Source organism: Anopheles stephensi, chromosome 3, assembly GCF_013141755.1.
Source record: "Anopheles stephensi strain Indian chromosome 3, UCI_ANSTEP_V1.0, whole genome shotgun sequence".
NCBI lineage: Eukaryota > Metazoa > Arthropoda > Insecta > Diptera > Culicidae > Anopheles > Anopheles stephensi.
In genome coordinates this window covers 72,510,812-72,534,513 of record NC_050203.1, presented here as the reverse complement: position 1 = coordinate 72,534,513, position 23,702 = coordinate 72,510,812, and the positions used below count along the sequence as shown (strand labels likewise).

General features: G+C 46.3%; 2 protein-coding genes and 1 long non-coding RNA gene across 3 annotated transcripts; 2 read left to right on the top strand and 1 right to left on the bottom strand.

Moving 5' to 3' along the window:
• The first annotated feature begins 6,403 nt into the window (after nucleotides 1-6,403).
• On the top strand, nucleotides 6,404-7,691 carry LOC118510635 (mitochondrial inner membrane protease ATP23 homolog). Its single transcript, XM_036052679.1, has 3 exons — nucleotides 6,404-6,981; nucleotides 7,055-7,361; nucleotides 7,430-7,691. Exons 1-3 carry the CDS (start codon nucleotides 6,686-6,688, stop codon nucleotides 7,628-7,630), a joined length of 804 nt encoding a protein of 267 aa, XP_035908572.1. The 5' UTR covers nucleotides 6,404-6,685; the 3' UTR covers nucleotides 7,631-7,691.
• Nucleotides 7,692-8,084: 393 nt separating this feature from the next.
• Nucleotides 8,085-8,661, bottom strand: LOC118510636. Its single transcript, XR_004906045.1, has 2 exons — nucleotides 8,340-8,661; nucleotides 8,085-8,263 (listed from the first exon to the last, which is right to left on the bottom strand). It is a non-coding gene; the product is annotated as an uncharacterized LOC118510636 (long non-coding RNA).
• A 149-nt stretch (nucleotides 8,662-8,810) lies between these two features.
• Nucleotides 8,811-23,662, top strand: LOC118510631 (dynein heavy chain 7, axonemal). Its single transcript, XM_036052670.1, has 19 exons — nucleotides 8,811-9,311; nucleotides 9,832-10,137; nucleotides 10,204-10,787; nucleotides 10,854-11,087; nucleotides 11,158-11,349; nucleotides 11,421-12,515; nucleotides 12,575-12,987; nucleotides 13,052-17,552; nucleotides 17,625-17,971; nucleotides 18,036-18,771; nucleotides 18,836-19,305; nucleotides 19,414-20,678; nucleotides 20,761-21,755; nucleotides 21,841-21,849; nucleotides 22,066-22,083; nucleotides 22,221-22,238; nucleotides 22,394-22,528; nucleotides 22,606-23,136; nucleotides 23,209-23,662. Exons 2-19 carry the CDS (start codon nucleotides 9,837-9,839, stop codon nucleotides 23,419-23,421), a joined length of 12,057 nt encoding a protein of 4,018 aa, XP_035908563.1. The 5' UTR covers nucleotides 8,811-9,311; nucleotides 9,832-9,836; the 3' UTR covers nucleotides 23,422-23,662.
• Nucleotides 23,663-23,702: the final 40 nt, after the last annotated feature.

Genomic DNA, 23,702 nt, shown 5'->3' with positions numbered 1-23,702 from the left:
GGCAGAAAAAAGAAGGGAGAGTTGATACGATTTTTCTTACAATCGCACAACAGAGAAGCAAAAATATGCGAACTAATTTCCCAGCAATCTTCTGCTGGAGTCCTCTTACCCACAGCAAAACAAACCTAATGACAAAAATATTAAGTCCAAAAATGGAACAAATATGATTGAATGTTTTTTTTCCCATTTTATTTGTTCTCGCGACCCAATATCTTCTAATATTATGGAAGGCGTATATATAGTTGTATGTGCACACAGATTTTAAGAATATGAAAAGGTAAACGTGTAGTCTCTAATCACCCAAATTCACGCCATATTATACAAATGCAGCTAAACGGAAATAAGGAGAGAGAGAGAGATGGCAGGGAAGCAGCAAGCAGGAGGATGGTGTAGGAACACAGGCCAAGGATACGAGAAAGGTGAATGCGAAAGTTAAAACTAACAATAGAGAGATGAGTATATTAAAAAAACAAAAAAAAGAAAACATTTATCGTACACCTTTTGAGTTGTGTTGTTTTATTTTATTCTTACTTCCCTTGTTTTCTGTATTTGAGGCTGTTTTTTATATCTTCCCCAATTTTATCGCTTCGTTAGAAAGGATGTTGTACTCTTCGAAAGAAAGTCCTACTCTCTGTGGGGAATACTTTATTTTTAGATTTCTGCTATTTGAAGATTTCTTCTCTTTTTTCTTCCTTTTCGTGCTCTTAATCATCTTCTTATTGGTCCAAAAACCAAGAAAAAAATCCTGCAATTTCTTTCTTCCTTGATGTGATCAACCCCTTAGCTGGGTGTTTATGTCTATGTCAACCCTTCATAGAGATCTAGCTCATAAGAAACAATATTCATTTGGTCCCACCTAGTCCCACCTAGTCGGAGACTCGGACACTTCTATATTTTAATTGCAATTTTTTTTAATAATTTCTATTTCTATTTGAATGATCTTCCAATAGCTTCCAACAGCCAATTTTCAATATACTTGTTTGGAATTATTTCGGTTTTTGTTGATTAATGTCACTCGTAATAAAGTTATGTAGACATTGACTTGTTTCCTTTCTTGGCACTACAACCTCCCGGCCATTTAACCGGCCATTTCTGGCTTTCTGTGACTTGAGTTTACCCATGACAAGCTAGTCAGCCATGCGGCAGATATCGGCTAATTATTTAATTTCAGATTTATTACACAAGATGACTTAAACTCTTTTACACTGTTCTGCGCTCTTCGCCTTTGATTTGTTGTGTTCTTCTTCTTTCCTTTTATGTTTTTTTTGTTTGCAGTTCAATTTAAAGCTATTATTATTTCAGAATCATCGAATGTAGTACGATCGTCTTCTTAGTTTGATCTTCACTCTCCAAGAAAGGCAACGTGAAGGAACGACATGAATATACTTTTTTGTGTCTGCAGTCGAATGGAATAGTTTTTAACATGTCGGTGCCATACACAACCACCAAGAGTCGACTAAGCATTATACGTGACAACAAAAGCTTCTACTTTCCAAGTATTTACAAACACTCACACACATCCAGTTTCGCAAATGCCATGCAAACGGACAACGTTAAACCAGCATCTACCAAGGACATGTACAAAATTATTGATAAAAAAATAAACAGCGGTTAATGTATTAGGAAAAAACGAAAGTAAAGATAAACAATTTTAGTTTATCAAAATTGGCGAAAACAAATAATTAAGCGATACGAAAATTGCGAGAGAGAGAAAAAAATCAGCACAGTAGTGTAGGGTCTATTTTGTTTGTTGTAAGGATGTTATAGCGAATGTAAATAAGTAGAAACCGAACTCGAAAAAGAAACCACAAATAGTAGAAACAAAAAAGAGAAGAAAAAAACACAAAACACACACACACATAAACTAATGATCTTTAACGCAAAATAGAAAACCAAAGTAAAACACACTAAAGCAATCAGTATCAAGGAGAAAAGGTAAGAAAATTCGGAAGAGGCTAATAACAGCGAGCAAAATTGTAACAAAATTTGCAACAGTAAAAAAATGTGGCAAAAAGACAGACTGTGGAAGCGGATTAAATTAGGCAAAAGAGGGTTGGCGATTTTGCATTTTTATTTGAAGAATAAAACCCCAAAACTTCACATTAATTTTATTAAACTTCATCATACTTCAGTTTAGCGGCAAACAATACTAAACAAAGGTGATATTGAACGGGATGAAACAAAGCGTTTTGTCCCGCTTGGGCAAAAGAAAGGAAAAGGCGCACGAATGGACAAAACTGTAATAAAAATAGTAATATAAAGCAAAACGGAAAGGTGGAAAGCAAACACACACGTGTGATGTACGATTAGTGATGGTGCAGCGTGCCGAATGCGCTCTGAGAACAGGAAAATCGACTGCTAGTAAGGTGTTTATGGATAGTTTTATAGGAAGCAACAACCAAACAATACGCGTGCTGGTCTTGGCGTCGAAGGCAAAGGAACATGAGTATATTAAGGCGGATACAGGCTTGCTCTTGTAAATAGGAGGAAAGGTTCCGTTTACAACTTTACAACTCTTACGTACTGTCTGTGAAGATTGGTGATGCTTTTTAGTGTTCGGTACCATTATACAGCTCGCTTTATCGGCAAGCGAAGCAAGGGAAGGACAATTATACAAACGGATATGCGCAAAAGGATAGTAAACGCACACGCGCACAGGGAGGCAAACAGAGTCAGATAATGAATGATTTGTTTGAATTTTGTTTTAAACCATATTCGTTTTATGTTTTCTTTTTTCCTACAGCGAGAGAGCGAATCAGTATTTCAAGTCCGGCTATAGCAATATTGAATGGGACCGTCGACTTGCAATAAGCATAACTATTATTATAATAATCATTGAGCATCATGGATACGGGGAAATGGGGGCGCGAGAGCAAAAAATAAGGAGAAGTCTTGTAAAAGCATTTAAAGTGAAGCAAACAAACAGAAAAATCGTACACAACACAAACACACGGAATACAAATCATGTGCAGCATAGCTGCATTTTATACGAATTTTCTATTTAAAAAAAGATTGGAAACCGCTCTTGAAAGGCGACAAAAGATTATTTTTTGTAAAAATCGTACGGGTTCTTCTAACGGTGCAAAGTAAAGCAAAAAGGAAGAGAGAAAAAAAACGCGGGCGATATTTGGAACCGGAACCGGAACTCCGGTGTGCGCGCGCCGTATGGCCGATGTATAGGGAGATATAAAGGGGGAAGAAGCAAGCAGCAGTGTGATGTAAATAAGGTGAAAAAATTAATTTAAGCTCTTTCTTGTAAAAAATAATATTTTTGTTTTGGTTTTAATTTACGATTCACTTAAAAAAATCTATTTTTAAGAAATTTAATTTAATTTATACACTAGTACACTTACTTTAAAATGATAGGTTTATAAAAATTATTTTTGTAAAATGTTTACCCCCCAAAAAAAAACTTGGTTCGGTAGGCAAATGTAGGCATAACACAGACAAGCAGGAACAAAAACATGATAAGACTCAAAATTGTAAGGTTAAAAAGGCAAGGCAAGGCAAGAAAAAACAAAAAAAAACATGTGTTGTAGACAAACAAAAAACCTATTAACCCCTAAATTATTAGTGGCGGTGTATTTCGATTAAGAAAGAAGAGGAAGGTGAAAGAAAAGAAAGAGAGGGGCAAAGAGATAGAGATGCAAAGTGAACGAGATAAGCAAAACGTTACTTATCGAAAAAAAAGCAGAAGGTGTAAACGACGCTAGCCGTAAATGTGAGTAGTGTGCAAGCAGTGAAAAAACATATTTAAACAAGGGGACAACAGCAAAAACTGGCTCGAAAAGAGAAAAAGGCAAGGCAGGATAAAGGATTATCGAAATTCCCTTTCGGATTTCGGATGATTTTTACTTTCTTTTTTATTTATTAAAGCCTTTTTTTAATTTGATTTTCTATTAGCAACAAAACCAACAAAACCGATCAACGATTTCCTACAGCATCCTTTTGCAAACAACAAGAAAAAAAACACACACACATAGAGTTGCTTGTAAAAACACAAAACTAAACTGCAAAAGGCTCGTTAACACTACAAAAACAAAGAAAAGCAAACCCACATTTCCCGCTGTATAGAAAAGTGAACCAAAATAAAAAAAGAAACAGTGCATAAAACTAGTAAGTGAAACAGATAAAATATTCGCAAACACCAACAAACAACAATAGATACCACAACAAACATGTAAAGACAGTGTGATGATGGCTAACGGCTCATTAAAAAAACATAAAAATGGGCAATTACCTGGGTATACAATAAATAACGAACGCCGCTACTGAACTGTAGAGTGCAAGTGAAGAAACACCGAAACAACCCCCCCCCCCCCCCCCCCCTACATCACCAAGAAGCAGAAAATGGCTATTTTGCTTCACTTCAGTCCCAGACAGGGGGATTTGATCCGTTAAACAAACTACAAATCGCGCAATAACAACAATATTCATCCTGGATGGAAGTGAACCGCTATAAAATGATTACTTTCTGCTTCCCGGTGTAACAAAGGATAGCAACTAAACAACTACAACAGCAAAACAGAAACACAATAATAGAAATATACATCTACATCATTATAGAGCAAGTAAAATGAAACAATTTACATACATCCCAGACACACGCAGAACGCAGCTACAGAGCACGCAGCCAAGGCGGCCACAGTGACGGTGAAAGAGGAGCAGTGCAGAAAAACAAAACGAAAAATGGCGCTCATTTACATGTAAGCCATTTTCCGCATACATACACACCTATAATAAGATAGCGGTCGCGGCGGTCGTGGTAAGAAATAAGTGCAGAGAGAGGATATATATACATATATGAATATATTTTTATTTCCTTTTTTATACGAGTAAAACTGAGCAGCAGAAGCGTCAGAGGGAGGCAGAAGGTGGAAAAAGATAATAAACAATAATATTAACAAAACGAAGGAAAATCGCAATAAAGTACGGGGCAAGGAAGCAAGCACAACAGACATGACATCAACTTGAACGCTTATCACCGAACAGGATATAACGTTTGAAAAAAAAAAAACACACACGTTTTTCTGTTGCTTTTAAGTGTCTTTTTCCCTGTATCATTTAACATCGTACAAGCAACACTAAAATAGAGTAAAACAAAATGTGGTACAAAGAAAAAACACACACACACACTCACTGTAGTAGAGATGATGAAGCAAAACACAACTCTCTTCTTGAGAAAGGGAGGATTGTACATGATATGATGAGATTCAGGCAGGAAGGAGGAAGCTAAGTTTGTTTGACTGTGTAACATACATGAAAAGTTTGTTGTTTTTCCTACCCGTTTTTGTACATGTGTTTTATTTATCCACATACTTTTCGCTAAGCTAAACACAAAGATAAACAACTTACTCACAACAAGCCAATATATACGAACAAAGCTAGCGACTGTGTGTGTGTGTGAAAGAGGAAAAAAAAGGAAAACGAAAGCATTTAAACAAAATATACACACACACACACGTACAAATATTAAAAAAAGTGTACACACAAAACAATGTCTAGTGGTAGAGAAAACAGAAATGTAAAACAGCAAATAATGAGCGAAACACTCATCAAGTAATACAAATATGAAACATAAAGCAAACAAATGTAAGTAGCAAAACAAAAAAAAAACAAACAGATAGTGTGCCCCCCACCGCGTGTGTGAGATGGCAAAATGAACAAAAAAGAAAACCAGTAACGACAAACACAACAAACTGAGAAAATGAACAAACCGATTCAAAAACAATCAAATCGATCAAAGGGAGGATAATTGAGTTGATACACAGGCCGCCTCAGTTATGGTTTATGGAAGTGTTCTCGGCGCGCGTTTTAAGACGATAATGTGCTGTGTGATTTTTTTTTGTAAATCTCATTTTGAATCCTTTTTTGTTCTGTTAGTAGTTTGATTGTAAAACACGAAAAAAAAACAAGAGAACAAAACAACAGCAACAAGCAGCCAGAATAATGTACCCTTAATGTTTCAAACTATGAATTATATGATCAAAATTAATAAATGTTTTGAATACAGGTGCGGTTTTGCGGTTTCCTTAGGTGGCAATGTAAGAATTATTGAGAAATATTTGATTTATTGTGATGATGATGATTTCGAACCATGACGATCCGACAAAACCAGGTGGTCGGATGCATTATTGCAGTTTTATTGCAGTTTGAATTCGTGCACACACCCTCGGTATGAATTGATGGAGAGAAAAAAGATGATTTGTTTATATGTATTAACTTTTTGGGATTTTTAAGGCATAAACATAACTATAAAATAACTTATCGTGCTTTTTCGCAAAGATTTGAGCGAAAACTAATGATTTTCCCGGGTGCAAATAGAACTGCAATATAATCATGAATACGAACTACTCAACTCTGTGTCATATACGCAACCCTGCCTCTTACGCAATGTGAATTGACAGTTGTGCAGCACATTCAATACAAATAAATAAATAAATAAAAACACAGTTCATTTGCAAATAGTTGCAAAAATCGTTAAAACTACGTAGAAAATAAACAGAAATGCTTTTCGTTTGCCAGTGTTCTACTATATAACGTGTACCAAATTCTTTCTAAAGTGTAAACAAACTACTAATTGAAAGCATTTTCCATCCAAAGGTGAAAACTTGTGTTACCGGCGATTTGATTACATCAGCTCAGCTGTTCTGTCCCAGTCTAGCGATAGCACGTTTCTAGTCCAATGGCTTCCAAAACGTCCGATAAAGAAACCGGCAAACCGTCGGACACACGGTCTCCACCCATCCCGAATGCGGTAATTGATAGAAGCGACCGGGAGGGAAGCGAGAAGCAGTGGGGCTACGATCTGTATCCGGAGCGACGGGGCGAAAAGTACAAACCCAGCTGGGGACGGGTATTGCTCGGTATCGAGGGCACGGAAAACCTGGACAAGATAAAATGCGAACGGAACGTGTACTCCTGTGTGAAGAAAAGTCCCATGGTAAAGTTGATGATGGGAGCGCTGAAGAGTTCCGGGTGGTAAGTGAGATGGTTGAGAAATAGCTATCATATTGGAAGTGTAAGCGTAATCCTTCTTTCTTTCTACCCTCAGTGAAATCGACATCCGAAGGCACATTGCGTGTGAGGTGTGCGACACATCGGTCAGCGGTGGGTACGATCCGGTGCTGAATCAGGTTGTGGTGTGTCAGAACATTGCCCGAAACGAGGGCATCGTGCAGGGCGTACTGACGCACGAAATGATCCACATGTTCGACTACTGTAACAACAATTTGGATTTTAAAAATATCGACCACTTAGCGTGCACGGAAATTCGGGCAGCCAACCTGACGCACTGCTCGTTCCTGAGCGCGTGTACGCAGGGTGATGCTTCACCATTCAAAATTAAACAGGCACATGCGGTATGTGGGATGTAATCTATTTTTTTGTTGCCGGAATACAATCTCATACATTAAATACTTACTTTCAGGACTGTGTGAAAACCAAAGCCCTTAACTCGGTGCTAGCGGTGCGGAAGGTGAGTCCGGAAGAGGCTATCGCAGCGGTGGAGCGTGTGTTCCCCAAGTGCTATAACGATCTGGAACCGATCGGTCGTCGGATACGACGAAACTCGAAGGATATGTACAAAGCCTACCTGGAAGGTCCAATGTACGGGTACGATGTGGATTAGCCAGTGCGTTTTTTATATGGCATTTTGTTGCAATAAATGGTTGGCGATAGTAGTAGCGAAATGACGGTACTATGGGTGAGAAGTGCTCTAGTACTAATATCCGATGCACTGAAAGGGGATGTAAACCATCTGAGGATGTCTGTCAGCTGATCCTTATTCAATAGAATAATTGAAAAAATTGCTTACGTATGCGAACATGTTGGAGATCATGAGCCTGATGTCTTTACACATCGATAATTTTGGAACTCGTTCAATATTAAATCAAGATGTTATTTCCACTTTCGCAATGCTTTATTTTTGACGGAATTACCTTTAAAAATCTTGAAAATCTAAATTCTGAAAATTGTTTTAAAATTTCGGAACGTTCATCGTCTGTCTCGTTGAAGTCTCCAGCGCTAGAATTAAATTAATTGCGCAGCAACATTTCTAGCGATAGATATACAATGAAACACAATTTTGCAAACTTTTCAAAACATAGTTAATTTATTAAAAACATACATCATATTGTGAAACCGTATTTAATTCTCACGCGCTCTCATCCATCCATTGCGCCTCATAAGTTGTTCGATGTTATAGTGGTGGACGTCGGATTGTCATCGTAATTGTAGTACTCCTCATCGATCGGTTCCGTGTCTACAACAAAAAAGGGGTAAATGCATTAATCGGTCCCAGAATTCAAGGGGTTTAAAATTTTCTCCAAGCGCCTCACTTCCGAAAATGATAGCGGCAATCATTTCACACAAAGCCGGTAAGTATTCGCACATTTTCTAAAAACTCTGCTGAGTTGCTGTCGGCCTCAGTTTTACTTGTTCGCCTTACAGAAGAACCTCACGGAATGATAAGTGTGAGCGATGAAAATTTACCATTTAACTAATTTTAAACCAACATCCACCGAACGTGCCCAGTGCTGCGGAACAAATCGTTTATACGCGAAGTACACCGGAAGCAATCATCGGCAGCATCTAAATTACCAAATCAGTAATTAATTCTACAATTATGCGTATTGCTGCTGACGTTGATCTGTCCCCTTTAATTTTTCGTTTTGCGCACGCAAACAACATTCCAATTGGAAAATCCCCTAAACTTAAAAAAAGTTCAAGAGCATGACCCCGAAATAGAAGTTGCGTGTCTGCCGCGGTCTTGGTTCCGGCACCTGTTTGATATTTAGAATAGTGAGAGAAAGTGGGTGACTACAACTACCTGTGGATATTTACCCAAAGACCTCATGACCGTAAGGATGTTACAAAAACCTGTTGCTGATTTATACGCCATAAACAACTTCCGGCATGCGGCCACGTGGTCACCGCAACAGGTGGGGCAAGGATCGTCACGACCACGTGCGATGTAAAATAACTTTACACACCTAGCAACGCAATCGGCCGACCGGGAGTATCCTTGGTTACTAAATATTTATCAAAATCGATCGGTTTAGCCGGGGCTCAGCGTAGAAAATCTAGGCAAGCTTTGGGTTTAGTTGCACGTTAGCTGTCATCGCGTTCGGTCGCTATCCGGAAGTAGATTGCAGTGATTGGATTGCGTGTGTGTGTGTGCTTTTTTGTATTTGTTTTATTTTATTGCTATACAAAAAGAGTGGAGTTTTATGCTTGTTTTGCGCTGAAAATACTAAAACACAAATGACACAGTCATTCAACTGTCGTCTTTTACTGAACTACTAAGAAAGGTAAGTTGGTTTAAATTTAGTAAATCTCCTATGAAGTATAATTTATAACAATTTTCTATACTTAAAAAAATGCTTTGAGCAACATTTTAATACTGCTGTTAATTTATGAAATAATATACTAAGCTTGGTAAATTGTCGGAATGCATTTCTTCTCAAGCGCTGAACTTCTTTTTGTCTTTGTAAAGCATTCAGTGTAAAAAATGTCATAAAATATTTTAAAACTTAGATTTAAAACTATTTATAACAAAAGTAGAGCAATTTCTTCTTTCACTGTTTGAAAATTTTCACCAATGCCCGGTCACTGTTTTATCCCTAAACCATGGAAACTTGTTTGCCAACACCCTACGGTGGTTGCCAACGATTCCTTGACATTGATATTTGGAGCAGTGCAAAGCCTACTACTGTCAGTTGCGTGCCTACAGCTGTTCTCGTGTTGAGGAATCCCTAGAGCCCCCGATCAAAGTAGTCGGAAGGGGTCATTGAACGGTAGACTATTGATTTTACTCGGGTTTTTTTCCAGGTCCAATGAAACCCGGCACAGAACGGAGGACATCGGCCCCGCCACGAAAGCGGACGCAAGATGGTGCCCGTGCTGCTGCTGGAAGTGTGGACGCTGCTGGGCCTTCCGGTTTGCTGCGCATCAATCGACGAGCCCATCCGGAGCATAATACGAAGCAAATCTGGCGCGAACTCAACATGCCTACCGATTGTGACTTTCTTGGGCCGAATGTGTTTAGCCTGCCGGAGAAGCTGTTGCGCCATAGCACCAAGATGCGTCCGTCTCCATTGGCTCGCCCGAAACCGGATCGCAATGCGGATAAAAAGAGTAAGACTTATCTGGGACTCTAGGGACGCAGAAATTGATCCCTAAAATAAACTTTTACCTTTGCAGAAATTCGTTCCTATACTGCTCTGCGTAAGGATCGTGAAGATTTTCGCAGACGGTTGGTACGATTGATCGTACGCAAGGAGCACGAAAAGGATGATCCAGAAAACACCTTCCCGAATGTAGAGGAGCGTGAGATGTTGAGATATTACCATTACATCCGCCACGGAATCGATACGGTCCATGTATCACCCATAGACAAGCGAGTTCTTCAGCGTGTGCTGCGCCTTATACCGAAGAACCTGAGCCGCTGGAAGCAGGCACTACGTGACATTATTGGAGAGATTAAGGAAGATTACTCGTTCGCTGTGCGGAAGGCGGTGGTGGACTTTGTTCTGGGTGATGCGATGACAAAGTATGCCAAAAAGGAAGATATCACCCCGGGACGGTTGGAAATAAAGGAACTACGGCTCAAGTGGAAACATCGGTACGATGAGAATCAGGCCAAGATTAAGCGAAACCTGTTCTCGATCAATGCCTGCTCGGAGCAGATTCTGGAGCTGTGGGATACGACCTTCAAGAAGATGCTGCTGGTGAACGTGAAGGAGCTGGAGGCGAAAGGAGAAGCGTACGATTTGACGGAGTTTACGGTGAGTTGCCTTAAGCATTAGCTAGAGGAGGAGGCTCTTAAAGATATGCTTTCTCTCTTGGAGTAGTCCACAGTGAATCAGCAGATCGAAGAAACTAGGCTTACGCTGTCGGACAAATGGTACGGTGCGATAAAGACGATATTCCAGAAGGGCATCAAGAAGAAACTCATCCCGGATGATTCGAAACCGAAGATGCTGAAGAAGTTCTTCAACTCGCTAGCAACACTGATGACGAGACAGTTGCAGAATTTGTGCATCAGTAGCATTGAATCGTACACGCATTATATCTGCGATGTTGGCGTACGTATATTCACGTCGGTTTAGTCTCTGATGGTGACCTCATACACTACTCCATTTTGTATTATTACAGCGCTCGAACCAAGGATTTCGACTCACAATTCTGTTGGAAAATCAGGATACTCTCTCGTTCATCCCAAGCTTTCCAAGGTTCCAGATAGAGATTCTGAAAATTATCGACAACATTGTAAAATCGGTAAAAAGCTTCCCGCGGATCGAGCGACAAATTTATCCCGACTTGCCGTGTCCGCATGAAACGTTGAGGGTATGTCTTTCCCCAACTTTAATACGTTTGTCTGCGTAGATCAATCTGGACCCCAATTCCTATTCCTATAGCCTGAAATTCCACCCGAAGTGATCAATGTGTGTAAGGAGAAGATCCACGATGTCCTCGAGGAGCAACGTATCGGACCGGAGCTGCGCATGCAAGACTTCGACAACTACATGACGCTGATGAACGGTTCCGATATCGATGACATTGAACGGTTCATGGAGAAAAGGCCCAGCTTCGAGGAGTACTGCACGTACATACAGCGCTACAAAAAGATGGAGAATGATGTGGCGCGCGAAATCTACGGCGTCGTGTCGATGGGCTTTTACGAGTTTCATCGCGAAGGCTTGATCGACACCCTCGAAGGATTGGCCAAGTTTATGCAGCAAGAGTTGATCGCTAAGATGACGGCAGACCAGCAGAGTGGTGCTCACCAGCTGGCGATCGAGTATGAGGCGATCTCGACCAAGATTATCACGATACCGAAGGATACGGTGGAGCTGATGACACTGAAGGCGTACGCGATCAAGATGGAGGAGACAACGATCCCGGAGATGGAAGAACGGCTCAAGAAGAATCTGCACCATTTGCTGTACCTTACGGACTACACCATATTTACGCCGCTGGAGATCAAGCAGAACAATAACACGTTCCAGTGGTACATGAAGATGCCCACGATCTTCCAGGATCATAAAAACATCATAGCGGAGAAGGTGATTGAGTATCAGGACGCTCTGAAGCGTCGCATCGAGAGCTTCCGGCGCGATTTGGAGCTGTTCTGGCATCAGGTGAAGGAGTACGATTCTTGGGGAGATATTAAAAACCTGCAGAAGTACAAGAAGAAGGCTACAGCTCTGGACAATAAGCTTGTGGCGGCAATGGATAAGATCGATCACATCAATGAAGAGGAGACGGCGTACGGTTGGGAGCTGTCGCAGTATCCGACCAGGAAGCAGTGCCACGATAAGCTTGCACCGTACAAACAGCTGTACGATGCTGGGCAGGAGTTTATGGATAAGCACGATCTGTGGATGCACTCGCAGGTTGGTTCGCATGATCCCGAGCAGATCGATGATACGGTGGGATCGCTCTATCGGACGGTTTATAAGCTGGAGAAGCATTTCTCTGATTCTTATCAAACGCAGCGCTTGGCACACGATGTGAGTATGAGTGGGTTGGGTTGGATAAGCGGAGTAGCTGATGCTTGTGTCCTTCACAGATCAAAACTCGTATCGATCAGTTCAAAACGCACATGCCGATCGTTCAGACGCTGGGCAATCCAGGCATGAAGGAGCGTCACTGGGAGCAGGTGTCCGAAATCATTGGCTTCCCGATACGCATTTCCGCCGAGCTAACGCTGGAGCGTGTCATCGACTACGGACTGGACGACTACATACAGCGCTTCGAAACGATCTCCGAGAGTGCCACGAAGGAGAACAACCTGGAGAAGGCAATGATAAAGATGGTGAACGAGTGGAGTGATATGGCGTTCGTGGTGCTGCCGTATCGTGATACCGGCACCTACATCCTGTCCGCAATCGACGACATTCAGGTACTGCTGGACGATCACATCATCAAGACGCAAACGATGAAAAGTTCGCTGTACATAAAACCATTCGAAAAGGATATAATGTAAGTATTTCGGTAAGGGCCGCCACCCGTGAGTGCGTGAAATAATGTGTTCCGTGTCTGGTAGTGCGTGGGAAAGGAAGCTGATGCTGCTGCAGGACATACTCGATGATTGGCTGAAGGTGCAGGCGACCTGGATGTACTTGGAGCCGATCTTTTCGAGCCCGGACATTCAATCGCAGATGCCGGAAGAGGGTCGCCGGTTCAGTGCGGTCGACAAGATCTGGAAGGATCTGATGAAGTCGGTCCAGGCCGATACGAAGGTTTTGGTGGTGCTGGAAATAGACAAAATGTCGGAGAAATTGAAGAAATCGTACGGCCTGCTGGAGATCATCCAGAAGGGGCTGAACGAATATCTGGAGAAGAAGCGGCTTTACTTCCCCCGCTTCTTCTTCCTGTCGAACGACGAGCTGCTGGAGATACTGTCGGAAACGAAGGATCCGACCCGTGTCCAACCGCACCTGAAGAAGTGTTTCGAGGGTATCGCATCGCTCAACTTTACCGAGGCGCTCGACATTACGGTTATGCGGTCGAGCGAGGGTGAAGAGGTGGATCTGGTTGAGGAGGTGTCCACGAGCAAGGCGAAGGGGCAGGTGGAGAAGTGGTTGCTCGATTTGGAGCATTCGATGAAGAAGAGCATCCATCTGAAGGTGGGCAAATCGTACGAGGCGTACACGGAGACGGAGCGTCACAAGTGGGTGCTGATGTGGCCGGGCCAGTGCATACAATGCATTTCGTGTGCGTTCTGGACGCTCGAGACAACGATGTGCTTCGATAGTGAAGATCCACTGGAAGCGTTGGAGGAGTATCTGGAGACGTGTAAGGTACAGATTTCGTTTATCGTGGATTTGGTCCGCGGGAAGCTGGCGATGCAGAACCGGCTGACGTTGGGCGCGCTGGTGGTGTTGGATGTGCATGCGCGTGATGTGCTGCTGGACATGATTGAGAAGAAAACGACCCAGGTGGATGACTTCAATTGGCTGGCGCAATTTCGATACTACTTCGAGGATCAAAATTTGGCCACCAGGATGATTAACTCGACGCTGATGTACGGGTATGAATATCTGGGCAATACGGCACGTTTGGTCATTACGCCCCTGACGGATCGTTGCTTCCGAACACTGTTCGGAGCACTGCATCTGCATCTTGGTGGAGCTCCGGAAGGCCCTGCCGGAACGGGTAAAACGGAGACGACGAAAGATTTGGCAAAAGCCGTTGCGAAGCAGTGCGTCGTGTTTAACTGCTCCGATGGGCTGGACTACATTGCGCTGGGGAAGTTTTTCAAGGGTCTCGCATCGTGCGGTGCTTGGTCCTGCTTTGATGAGTTCAATCGTATCGATCTGGAGGTACTGTCGGTGGTGGCCCAGCAGATTTTAACCATCCAGCGGGGCATCAACTCCGGCTCGCCGACGATGGTGTTCGAGGGCACGACGCTTAACCTCGATCCAAGCTGTGCCGTGTTTATTACGATGAACCCGGGCTATGCGGGCCGTTCGGAGCTGCCGGACAATCTGAAAGCTCTGTTCCGTTCGGTAGCCATGATGGTGCCGGACTATGTGCTCATCTCGGAGATTGAGCTGTACGCGTACGGGTTTCTGAACGCGAAACCGCTCGCGGTAAAGATCGTCGCCACGTATCGGCTATGCTCGGAGCAGCTGAGCTCGCAGCCTCACTACGATTACGGCATGCGGGCGGTCAAATCGGTGCTGAAGGCGGCCGGTGCGCTGAAGCTACGCTACCCGGACGAATCGGAAGACATATTGGTGCTGCGGTCGATCAAGGACGTAAATTTGGCTAAATTCCTCAACCAAGATGTGCCCCTGTTCCAGGGCATCATATCGGATCTGTTTCCGGGCGTGGTGCTTCCGAAGCCGGACTACGCAGTGTTCGATGCCGCCGTGCAGAAGGCTTGCGAGAAAAGCAACAAGCAGTTTACGCCGTTCTTCCTAGAGAAGGTGCAGCAGCTGTACGAGATGATCGTAGTGCGACACGGGCTGATGATTGTGGGGCCACCGCTGGGCGGGAAAACGACCGCCTACCGTATTCTGGCCGAAGCGTTGGCGACCATTGAGGAGTTGGGCGAGATGGGCGAACATCGGGCGCAGTACACGGTGATGAACCCGAAGGCGATCACGATGGGCCAGCTGTACGGGCAGTTTGATCCGGTTTCGCACGAGTGGAGCGATGGCATACTGGCGGTAAGCTATCGGCATTACGCGCAAAGTACGAGCACGGATCGCAAGTGGCTCATTTTCGATGGTCCGGTCGATGCGATCTGGATCGAGAACATGAACACGGTGCTGGACGATAACAAGAAGCTGTGCCTGATGTCGGGCGAAATCATACAGCTGTCGTCGACGACGAACTTGATCTTTGAGGTGATGGATCTGGACGCCGCCTCGCCGGCAACGGTGTCCCGCTGCGGCATGATCTACATGGAACCGTCCTCGTTGGGGTGGGAGCCGGTGCTGGAGTCGTGGAAGAATACGCTTCCGCCGGCACTGCACTCGATGAACAAGCAGGTGATCACGCAGATGTTTCACCGCTTCTGTCCGATGCTGCTGTGGTTCGTGCGCAGAGGCGGTGGACTGCGGGAGATGATGCCGACCAGCGATGCGAACCTGGTGCTGTCGGTGATGCATCTGTTCGATTGCTTTATGGACGACTATCGGAACGAGGCGTACATGAAGGCCGTCTCGGAGGTGGACGTGCGGGCGCAGCTGGAGGGTGTGTTCTTCTTTTCCTGCATTTGGGCTATTGGCGGCCCGTTCGAGACCGACAGTCGGGCCAAGTTTAGCGAGCTCTTCCGCGCACTGACCGAGAAAGTGTTTCCACCGGAGCTGAACGAGAAGTTCCGCATACCGGAGCATCTGCAGGTGCAGCCACTCTCGAAGCCATTCATCTTCCAGATCCCGAAGGGCGGCACCGTCTTCGACTATCGCTTCACCAAGGAGGGGAAGGGCAAATGGCGCCCGTGGGCCGAGGAGATCGGCCAGAGCACCAGCATCCAGCGGGACGTGCCGGTGAATCAGGTGATCGTGCCCACGATCGAGACGATACGCATCGGCGCACTGCTGGAGCTGTTGGTGCAGCACGGCAAGTGTCTGCTGCTGGTCGGACCCACGGGCACCGGCAAGAGCGTGTACACGATCGACTTCCTGCTGAAGCGCAACGATACCAACGTCTTCAAACCGTTGCTGATCAGCTTCTCGGCGCAGACGACCGCCAACCAGGTGCAGGACATCATCATGTCCAAGCTGGACAAACGGCGGAAGGGTGTGTTTGGGCCGCCGCTCGGGAAGAAGTGCGTCGTGTTCATCGACGACGTGTCGATGCCGCTGAAGGAAACGTACGGTGCGCAGCCACCGATCGAGATTGTGCGCATGTGGCTGGACCACTGTCTGTGGTACGATCGGAAGGACGTGACGGCGATGAAGCTGGTCGATCTGCAGCTGATGTGCGCGATGGGACCGCCGAGCACGGGCAACACGGTGTCGCCCCGGTTCTCGCAGCACTTCAACGCGATCGCGATGGACGAGTTCGACGACCAGACGCTGGTCGGCATCTTCAGCAAGATTGTGCTGTGGCATCTAGATACGCGGGGCTTCTCGAAGGAGTTTGACCCGTGCATCGATGAGATCGTTCTATCGACGCTTCAGATTTATCGTCAGGCGCGCGCCATCCTGCTACCGACACCGGCCAAATGCCACTATCTGTTCAACTTGCGCGACTTTTCGCGCGTCATTCAGGGCGTGCTGCTGTCCGTGCCGGAGGGCACGGAAACGCTCAACAGTATGCGCCGGCTGTGGGCGCACGAGATACTGCGGGTGTACGGAGACCGGCTGGTGGACGACAGTGACCGGGAGTGGTTGTTCGAGGAGCTGTGCACCGTGATCCGGGAGTACATGAAGGAGGACCCGAAAGATCTGTTTGATCGGTTTGTGGAAGGAAACGAGCTGACGGAGACTTCGCTGCGGGCGCTGATGTTTTGTGACTTTACCAATCCGAAGGCGGACACCAAGCTTTACCTGGAGGTGATGGATATCGAAGAGTTGAGCTTCGTCGTGGAGTCGTACCTGGTGGAGTACAACAACATGTCGAAGAAACCGATGTCGCTGGTACTGTTCCGGTTTGCGATCGAGCATCTGTCACGGATCTGCCGGATCATTAAACAACCACGCAGTCACGCGTTGCTGGTTGGTGTTGGAGGGTCGGGCCGACAGTCGCTAGCTCGCATTGCGTCCCACATATGCTCGTATGAGCTGTACCAGGTGGAGATATCCCGCCAGTACGGTATGACAGAGTGGCGTGAGGATATGAAGAATCTGCTGAAGAAGGTGTGCAGCGCGGATCAGCACATCTGCTTCCTGTTTACGGACACGCAGATCAAGGAGGAAGGCTTCCTGGAGGACATTAACAACTTGCTCAACTCTGGCGAGATTCCGAATCTGTTTACGAACGAGGAAAAGTCGGAGATTATCGAGAAGATGCGGCAGATGGATCGGCAGAAGGAGAAGAGCCAGCAGACGGATGGAAGTTTGGTGGCGCTTTTCAATCTTTTCGTTACGGTAAGCTGAGATGGGGTTCTGAGTTGAGTGGAGTTTTTTTTTTTTTTGCTAATGGGATTCCTTTCTTGCCAGATTATACGAGATCAGCTTCACATCGTACTGTCGATGTCACCGATCGGCGATGCATTCCGGAACCGTGTTCGAAAGTTCCCGTCAGTGGTGAACTGTTGCACGATCGACTGGTTCCAACCATGGCCTAAGGATGCTCTAACTGCGGTAGCGACCAAGTTTTTGTCCACGGTAGAGATGACGGACATGGAGCGTCAGTGTTGCATCGATATGTGTATGGAGTTTCACACAAGCACCCAGATGCTGTCGGATGAGTTCCTGTTGCGCTTGAAACGTTACAACTACGTGACACCGACGTCGTACCTGGAGATGATCCATACGTTCAAGACTTTGCTAGATAAAAAGCGCACGTAAGTAGTGGAGAATCATGTCCGTTGTCCGATTAACTCTCTCTACCGTCCTTTCTTTTGCCAGTGAGGTGCTGACAGGCAAGAACCGCTACTTGACTGGTCTGAAGCAACTGGAGATAGCTGCCCAACAGATTGGTGTGATGCAGGAACAGCTGGAAGCAGTTCAGCCACAGATGAAGATCGCTGCCGAAACGGTGGCCCAGCAGATGGCGAAGGTACAGGCAGATAGTGAGGTGGCCGCCGAGCAGAAGCAGATGGTCGAAAAGGATGAAGCTGCCGCCCAGGAACAGGCAGCGGCTGCGAACGCCATCAAAGAGGTTTGCGATGCTAAGCTGGCAGATGCGATGCCCATTTTGGACGCAGCCATGGAGGCGCTGAACACTCTAACGCCCGCCGACATAACGATCGTGAAAACGATGAAAAGCCCTCCGATTGGGGTGAAAGTCGTGATGGAGGCGGTGTGCATATTGAAGGATCTAAAGCCTGATCGGGTGCAGAACCCGTCCGGTATGGGTATGGTGGAGGACTACTGGGGTCCGTCGAAGCGCGTGCTGGGTGACATAAAGTTTATGGATGGTTTGCTCAACTTCGAAAAGGACGACATTCCGCCGAAGGTGATACAGAAACTGGAGGAGCGTGTCTTCACCAACGAGAACTTTGATCCGGAGAAGGTGAAACTGGCATCCACCGCAGCGGAAGGATTGTGCAAATGGGTCATAGCGATAGCAAAGTACGACAAGGTGGCGAAGGAGATTGCACCCAAGAAGGCAGCACTGGCAGAAGCTCAAGCGAGTTATAATGTAAGATCGGCGATACTTTTAACTGAACCACTGTTAACTTCTCTTCTCCCGATCTTCCTGATAGTCCGCCATGACGATACTGAATGCGAAGCTGGAGCAGCTCCGTATCGTCGAGGAAAACCTTGCCGATCTGCAGCGCAAACTGGACGAGCAGATAGCGCAGCACGCAAAACTACAAGCAAACGTGGAGCTGTGCATGAAGAAGCTGGAGCGTGCGACGGAGATTATTACCGGTCTGGGTGGTGAGAAGGATCGTTGGCAGACGGCAGCAGATACGCTGGCCCAAATCTACGACACACTCACCGGAGACGTGCTGATTGCGTCGGGCATTGTCGCGTACTTGGGACCCTTTACGATGCAGTTCCGAGCGCAACAGATCGCACAGTGGATCGAACGGTGTACGGATCGGGGCATTATCTGTTCGCAAGACTTTCAGCTCGTGAACGTGCTGGGAAATCCGGTAGACATCCGTGCGTGGAATATCTTCGGTTTGCCAAGTGATGCATTTTCGATCGAGAGTGCTATCATCATTCAGTAAGGATGGGGATGCGGATGAAGCTAAAAACTGTTATCGTAGTCGTTTTTTGAAAAATGCCCGATCTCTAGAGGTCTAATATGAGTCTCTTGCTTTCTCTTTTTTAGCAACGCTCGACGCTGGCCTCTGATGATCGATCCACAAGGGCAGGCCAACAAATGGGTACGCAACATGGAGAAGGCAAATCGGATTTGTATTATCCGGCTCACGCAGCCCGACTATACCCGCGTGCTGGAGAACGCAATACAGTTTGGACTACCCGTTCTGCTGGAAAATGTCGGCGAAGAGATCGAACCAATGTTGGAACCGATTCTGTTGAAGCAAATCTTCCGACAAGGCGGTACGATGTGCATCAAGCTTGGTGACTCGATCATTGAGTACAATGATTCCTTCAAGTTCTACATCACAACAAAGCTGCGCAGTCCTCACTATCTGCCGGAGATAGCGGTCAAGGTCACGCTGCTGAACTTTATGATCACCCAGACCGGACTGCAGGATCAGCTGCTCTCCATAACGGTGGCCCGCGAAAGGCCCGATCTTGAGACGGAGAAAAACTCGCTCATCGTCCAGGGTGCGGAGAACAAGCGGCAGCTGCAGGAGATCGAGGACAAGATTCTGCAGGTCCTCTCCTCCGAGGGCAACATTCTCGAGGATGAAACCGCTGTGTCGGTCCTAAGCTCGTCGAAAACGCTGGCCAACGAGATTAACGAGAAGCAAATCATTGCCGAGGCGACCGAGCGTCAGATCGATATGGCCCGTCTGCAGTACACACCGATCGCCGCCCACTCGACGGTGCTGTTCTTCACGATTGCCGACCTGGCCTGCATCGATCCGATGTATCAGTACAGTCTCTCCTGGTTCGTGAACCTCTTCACCGCGGCTATCGACAATACCGAGAAGGTGGACGAGGTGCCGGCCCGCTTGGAGGATCTTAGGACCTACTTCACGTACAGCCTGTATGAGAATATCTGCCGCAGTTTGTTCGAGAAGGACAAGATACTGTTTTCGCTGCTGCTGGCCACCAACTTGCAGCAGGATGCCGGCCAGCTCGGTACAGCCGAGCTGATGTTTTTGCTTACCGGCGGCGTTGGGCTGGACAATCCCGATCCTAACCCTGCAGCCGGTTGGTTGCCCGACAAAAACTGGGACGAACTGTGCCGGTTGACGGTATCGTTCGAGGAGTTTGGTCCGCTGAAGGAGCACGTCAGCAAGAATCTGGCGAGCTGGAAGCAATACTTTGACGACGACACACCACACGAAGCGACCATACCGGAGCCTTGGAATGGAAAGCTTTCCGCGTTTCAGAAGCTGCTAGTGCTCCGATGCTTCCGGGCGGATAAGTTAGTCCCGGCGATCGCGTTGTATGTGGCAGGTAGGTTTTGTACAACTGCAGGACGCCCCCCTATCTGCAGGACGACTTGGTTGCTGACTAGGCGCGCTCATCTCTCCTACAGAAACAATGGAACCAAAGTACGTAGAACCTCCGGCGTTCAATTTGGCTGCATCGTACGACGAATCGAACTGCTGTGTGCCACTAATCTTTGTGCTAACACCCGGCACCGATCCGACGGCAACGCTGATCAAGTTTGCCGACTCCCAGGGACTGGGAGCGAACCGACTCTTTTCCCTGTCGCTCGGCCAGGGTCAGGGTCCGATCGCAACCAAAATGATCGACGAGGGTACTAAGTTTGGCAATTGGGTTCTGCTGCAAAACTGTCATCTCGCCCAAAGCTGGATGCCGACGCTGGAGAAGATCTGTGAAAGCTTCCAGCCGGACACGACGCATCCGGACTTTCGGCTTTGGCTCACGTCCTACCCGACGGACCACTTCCCGGTGGTGGTGCTGCAGAACGGAATCAAGATTACGAACGAACCGCCCAAGGGTTTGCGGATGAACGTGACGCGATCCTTCATGAGCGATCCGATCTCGAACGTGGAGTGGTTCGAGGCATGCAAGCAACCGGCCAGCTTTAAGAAGCTTCTCTTCAGCCTTTGCTTCTTCCATGGCATCGTGCAGGAGCGGCGTCAGTTCGGTCCGATCGGGTGGAACATTCCGTACGAGTTTAATGAGACCGATTTGAGCATTAGCCTGACGCAGTTGCGCATGTTTTTGGACGAGTACGAGGAGGTACCGTACGTGGCGCTGCGCTATCTGACGGGCGAGTGTAACTATGGCGGGCGTGTGACGGACGATTGGGATCGTCGCTGTTTGAATACGATCCTCGCCAAGTTCTACACGTCCGAGGTGCTGGAGAACGCGAACTACATCTTTGACGAGGCGGGACTGTATCCGGTGCCGGAGTTGAAGGAGCACGAAGAGTTTGTGGCGTTCATACGCGATCTGCCGGTCATAGCGAGGCCGGGCGTGTTTGGACTTCACGAAAATGCGGACATTATTAAGGATCAAAAGGAAACGGACACACTGCTGGCTAGTGCGCTAAAGACACAGGTATGGGAGAGGTTGGTGCGATATTTTGCATTAGTTGTGGCTCAAAAAACCCCTTTTCCTATCCGCTGCATGGTTAAAAACATAGGATCGTACGGTAAGTATGCCATTTATGCCACGGTTTTCTCAATAGCCCAAAGAGTTGGAGTAAGTATAAGTTCGATGGTGACCTCCCGGATTAAACCCCGCATTCTCATACCACATAAACTGATTCATGTGTGTCCTCCGCAAAAGGGCTTCTATTTTAAATGTACTATAAAGTGTGTTATTTCTTCAATCTAATGCTATCTCCCAAACTACGCAACTTCATTAGGATTTGCTGCAAATGAAGGTAAAGTATGGTTTTGAAGCGATTTTTTCTAGTCAAAAAAATATGTCTCCAAAAGTCTCTACTACAAACAAAAAAAAACTTTAAATAATATTTCATTCTTATTGATTGGACAAATTTCGCAAAATTGGATACGATAGATTCTAGAGGATCTGAAGGTTTGTACAAAATTGGATGCGATTTGATTTTTTCGTTTCTTCATCATGTAAATATCAAAATTGATTTCCATTTTGTGTTGTACTATGCTAACCTTAATGACGCGCATAGTCAAGAGGGCAATCATATAATGGAGCATCATTCTTGTTTCACCCAGAACACATCAACCGGTGTGTTTAAGGAAACACCGGCCGAGCTAGTGATTCGCGTCTCGTCCGACATCTTGAAGCGTCTGCCGCCCGAGTTCGATCGAGATGCCGCGCTGGAGAAGTATCCTACCGACTACCACCAGGTACGGGATGTCTCACGAGATTTCCGTTTAAGCTATCAAATCATATCTCACCACCCATCATCTCCTCCCGTCGTCAGAGCATGAACACAGTGCTGGTGCAGGAGATGGTACGCTTCAACAATCTGCTGACCTGCATCCGGGGCAGCCTGCAGACCGCTCGCAAAGCCATGCAAGGGCTCGTCGCCATGTCTCCCACGGTGGAGGAAGTGGTCGGTGCGGTGCTGATCGGCAGGATCCCATCGGTCTGGGCGAAACGATCGTACCCGAGCCTGAAACCGCTCGGCTCGTACATTGTGGACTTTATCGCCCGGCTCGAGTTCCTGCAAAAGTGGTACGACGAAGGTCCGCCGGCCACCTTCTGGGTGTCGGGCTTCTTCTTCACGCAAGCCTTCCTAACCGGGGCCCAGCAGAACTACGCCCGGAAGTACGTCATACCGATCGATCTGCTCGTGTTTGACAATGAGGTGTTGCGGGAGGCGGAAATTACCGAACCACCGGAAGATGGGGTGTACGTGTATGGGTTGTTTTTGGAAGGTACTCGGTGGGACCGGGAAAAGGGCTATCTGCAGGAATCGATACCGCGCGTCCTGTTCGACACGGTGCCTTACGTGAGTGTTGCTTGTCCAAAAACACCTTTCTTGACCCGTTGGTTTCAAATTTTAAATTCATTTTCTTCCTAGATTCTACTGAAACCCATGACGAAAGATGAGTTCGTACCGCGGCACACGTACCGCTGTCCGGTGTACAAGACGGCCGAACGGCGCGGCACACTCTCCACCACCGGTCACAGCACGAACTTTGTCATCGCGTTGCTGCTGAACTGCGATCCCAACGTAAGCACGGACCACTGGGTTATGCGTGGTGCCGCTATGCTGTGTCAGCTGAGTCACTAACCGGTTTTGCCTGGCACAAAGCATGCGGAAGTTAACCTGTTTTTTGCGATTAATGACGTGTGAAGTAGTAAGGGGCGGCTTTTTCTTGTGGAGGTGGGTTTTTTCAGAATCTCAAGTATAGTTAGTAAATTTATGCGCATCTAAAAAAAAACAGGCACCATTTTTGAACTTCTTACATCATTCGGGAAAGTGCATTTGCTTTAAAATTTTATCTAAACAAAAATGCACACGAATTTTTAAGGAAAAGAATTATAATTAAATAAATTCAGCACGCGTGAAAG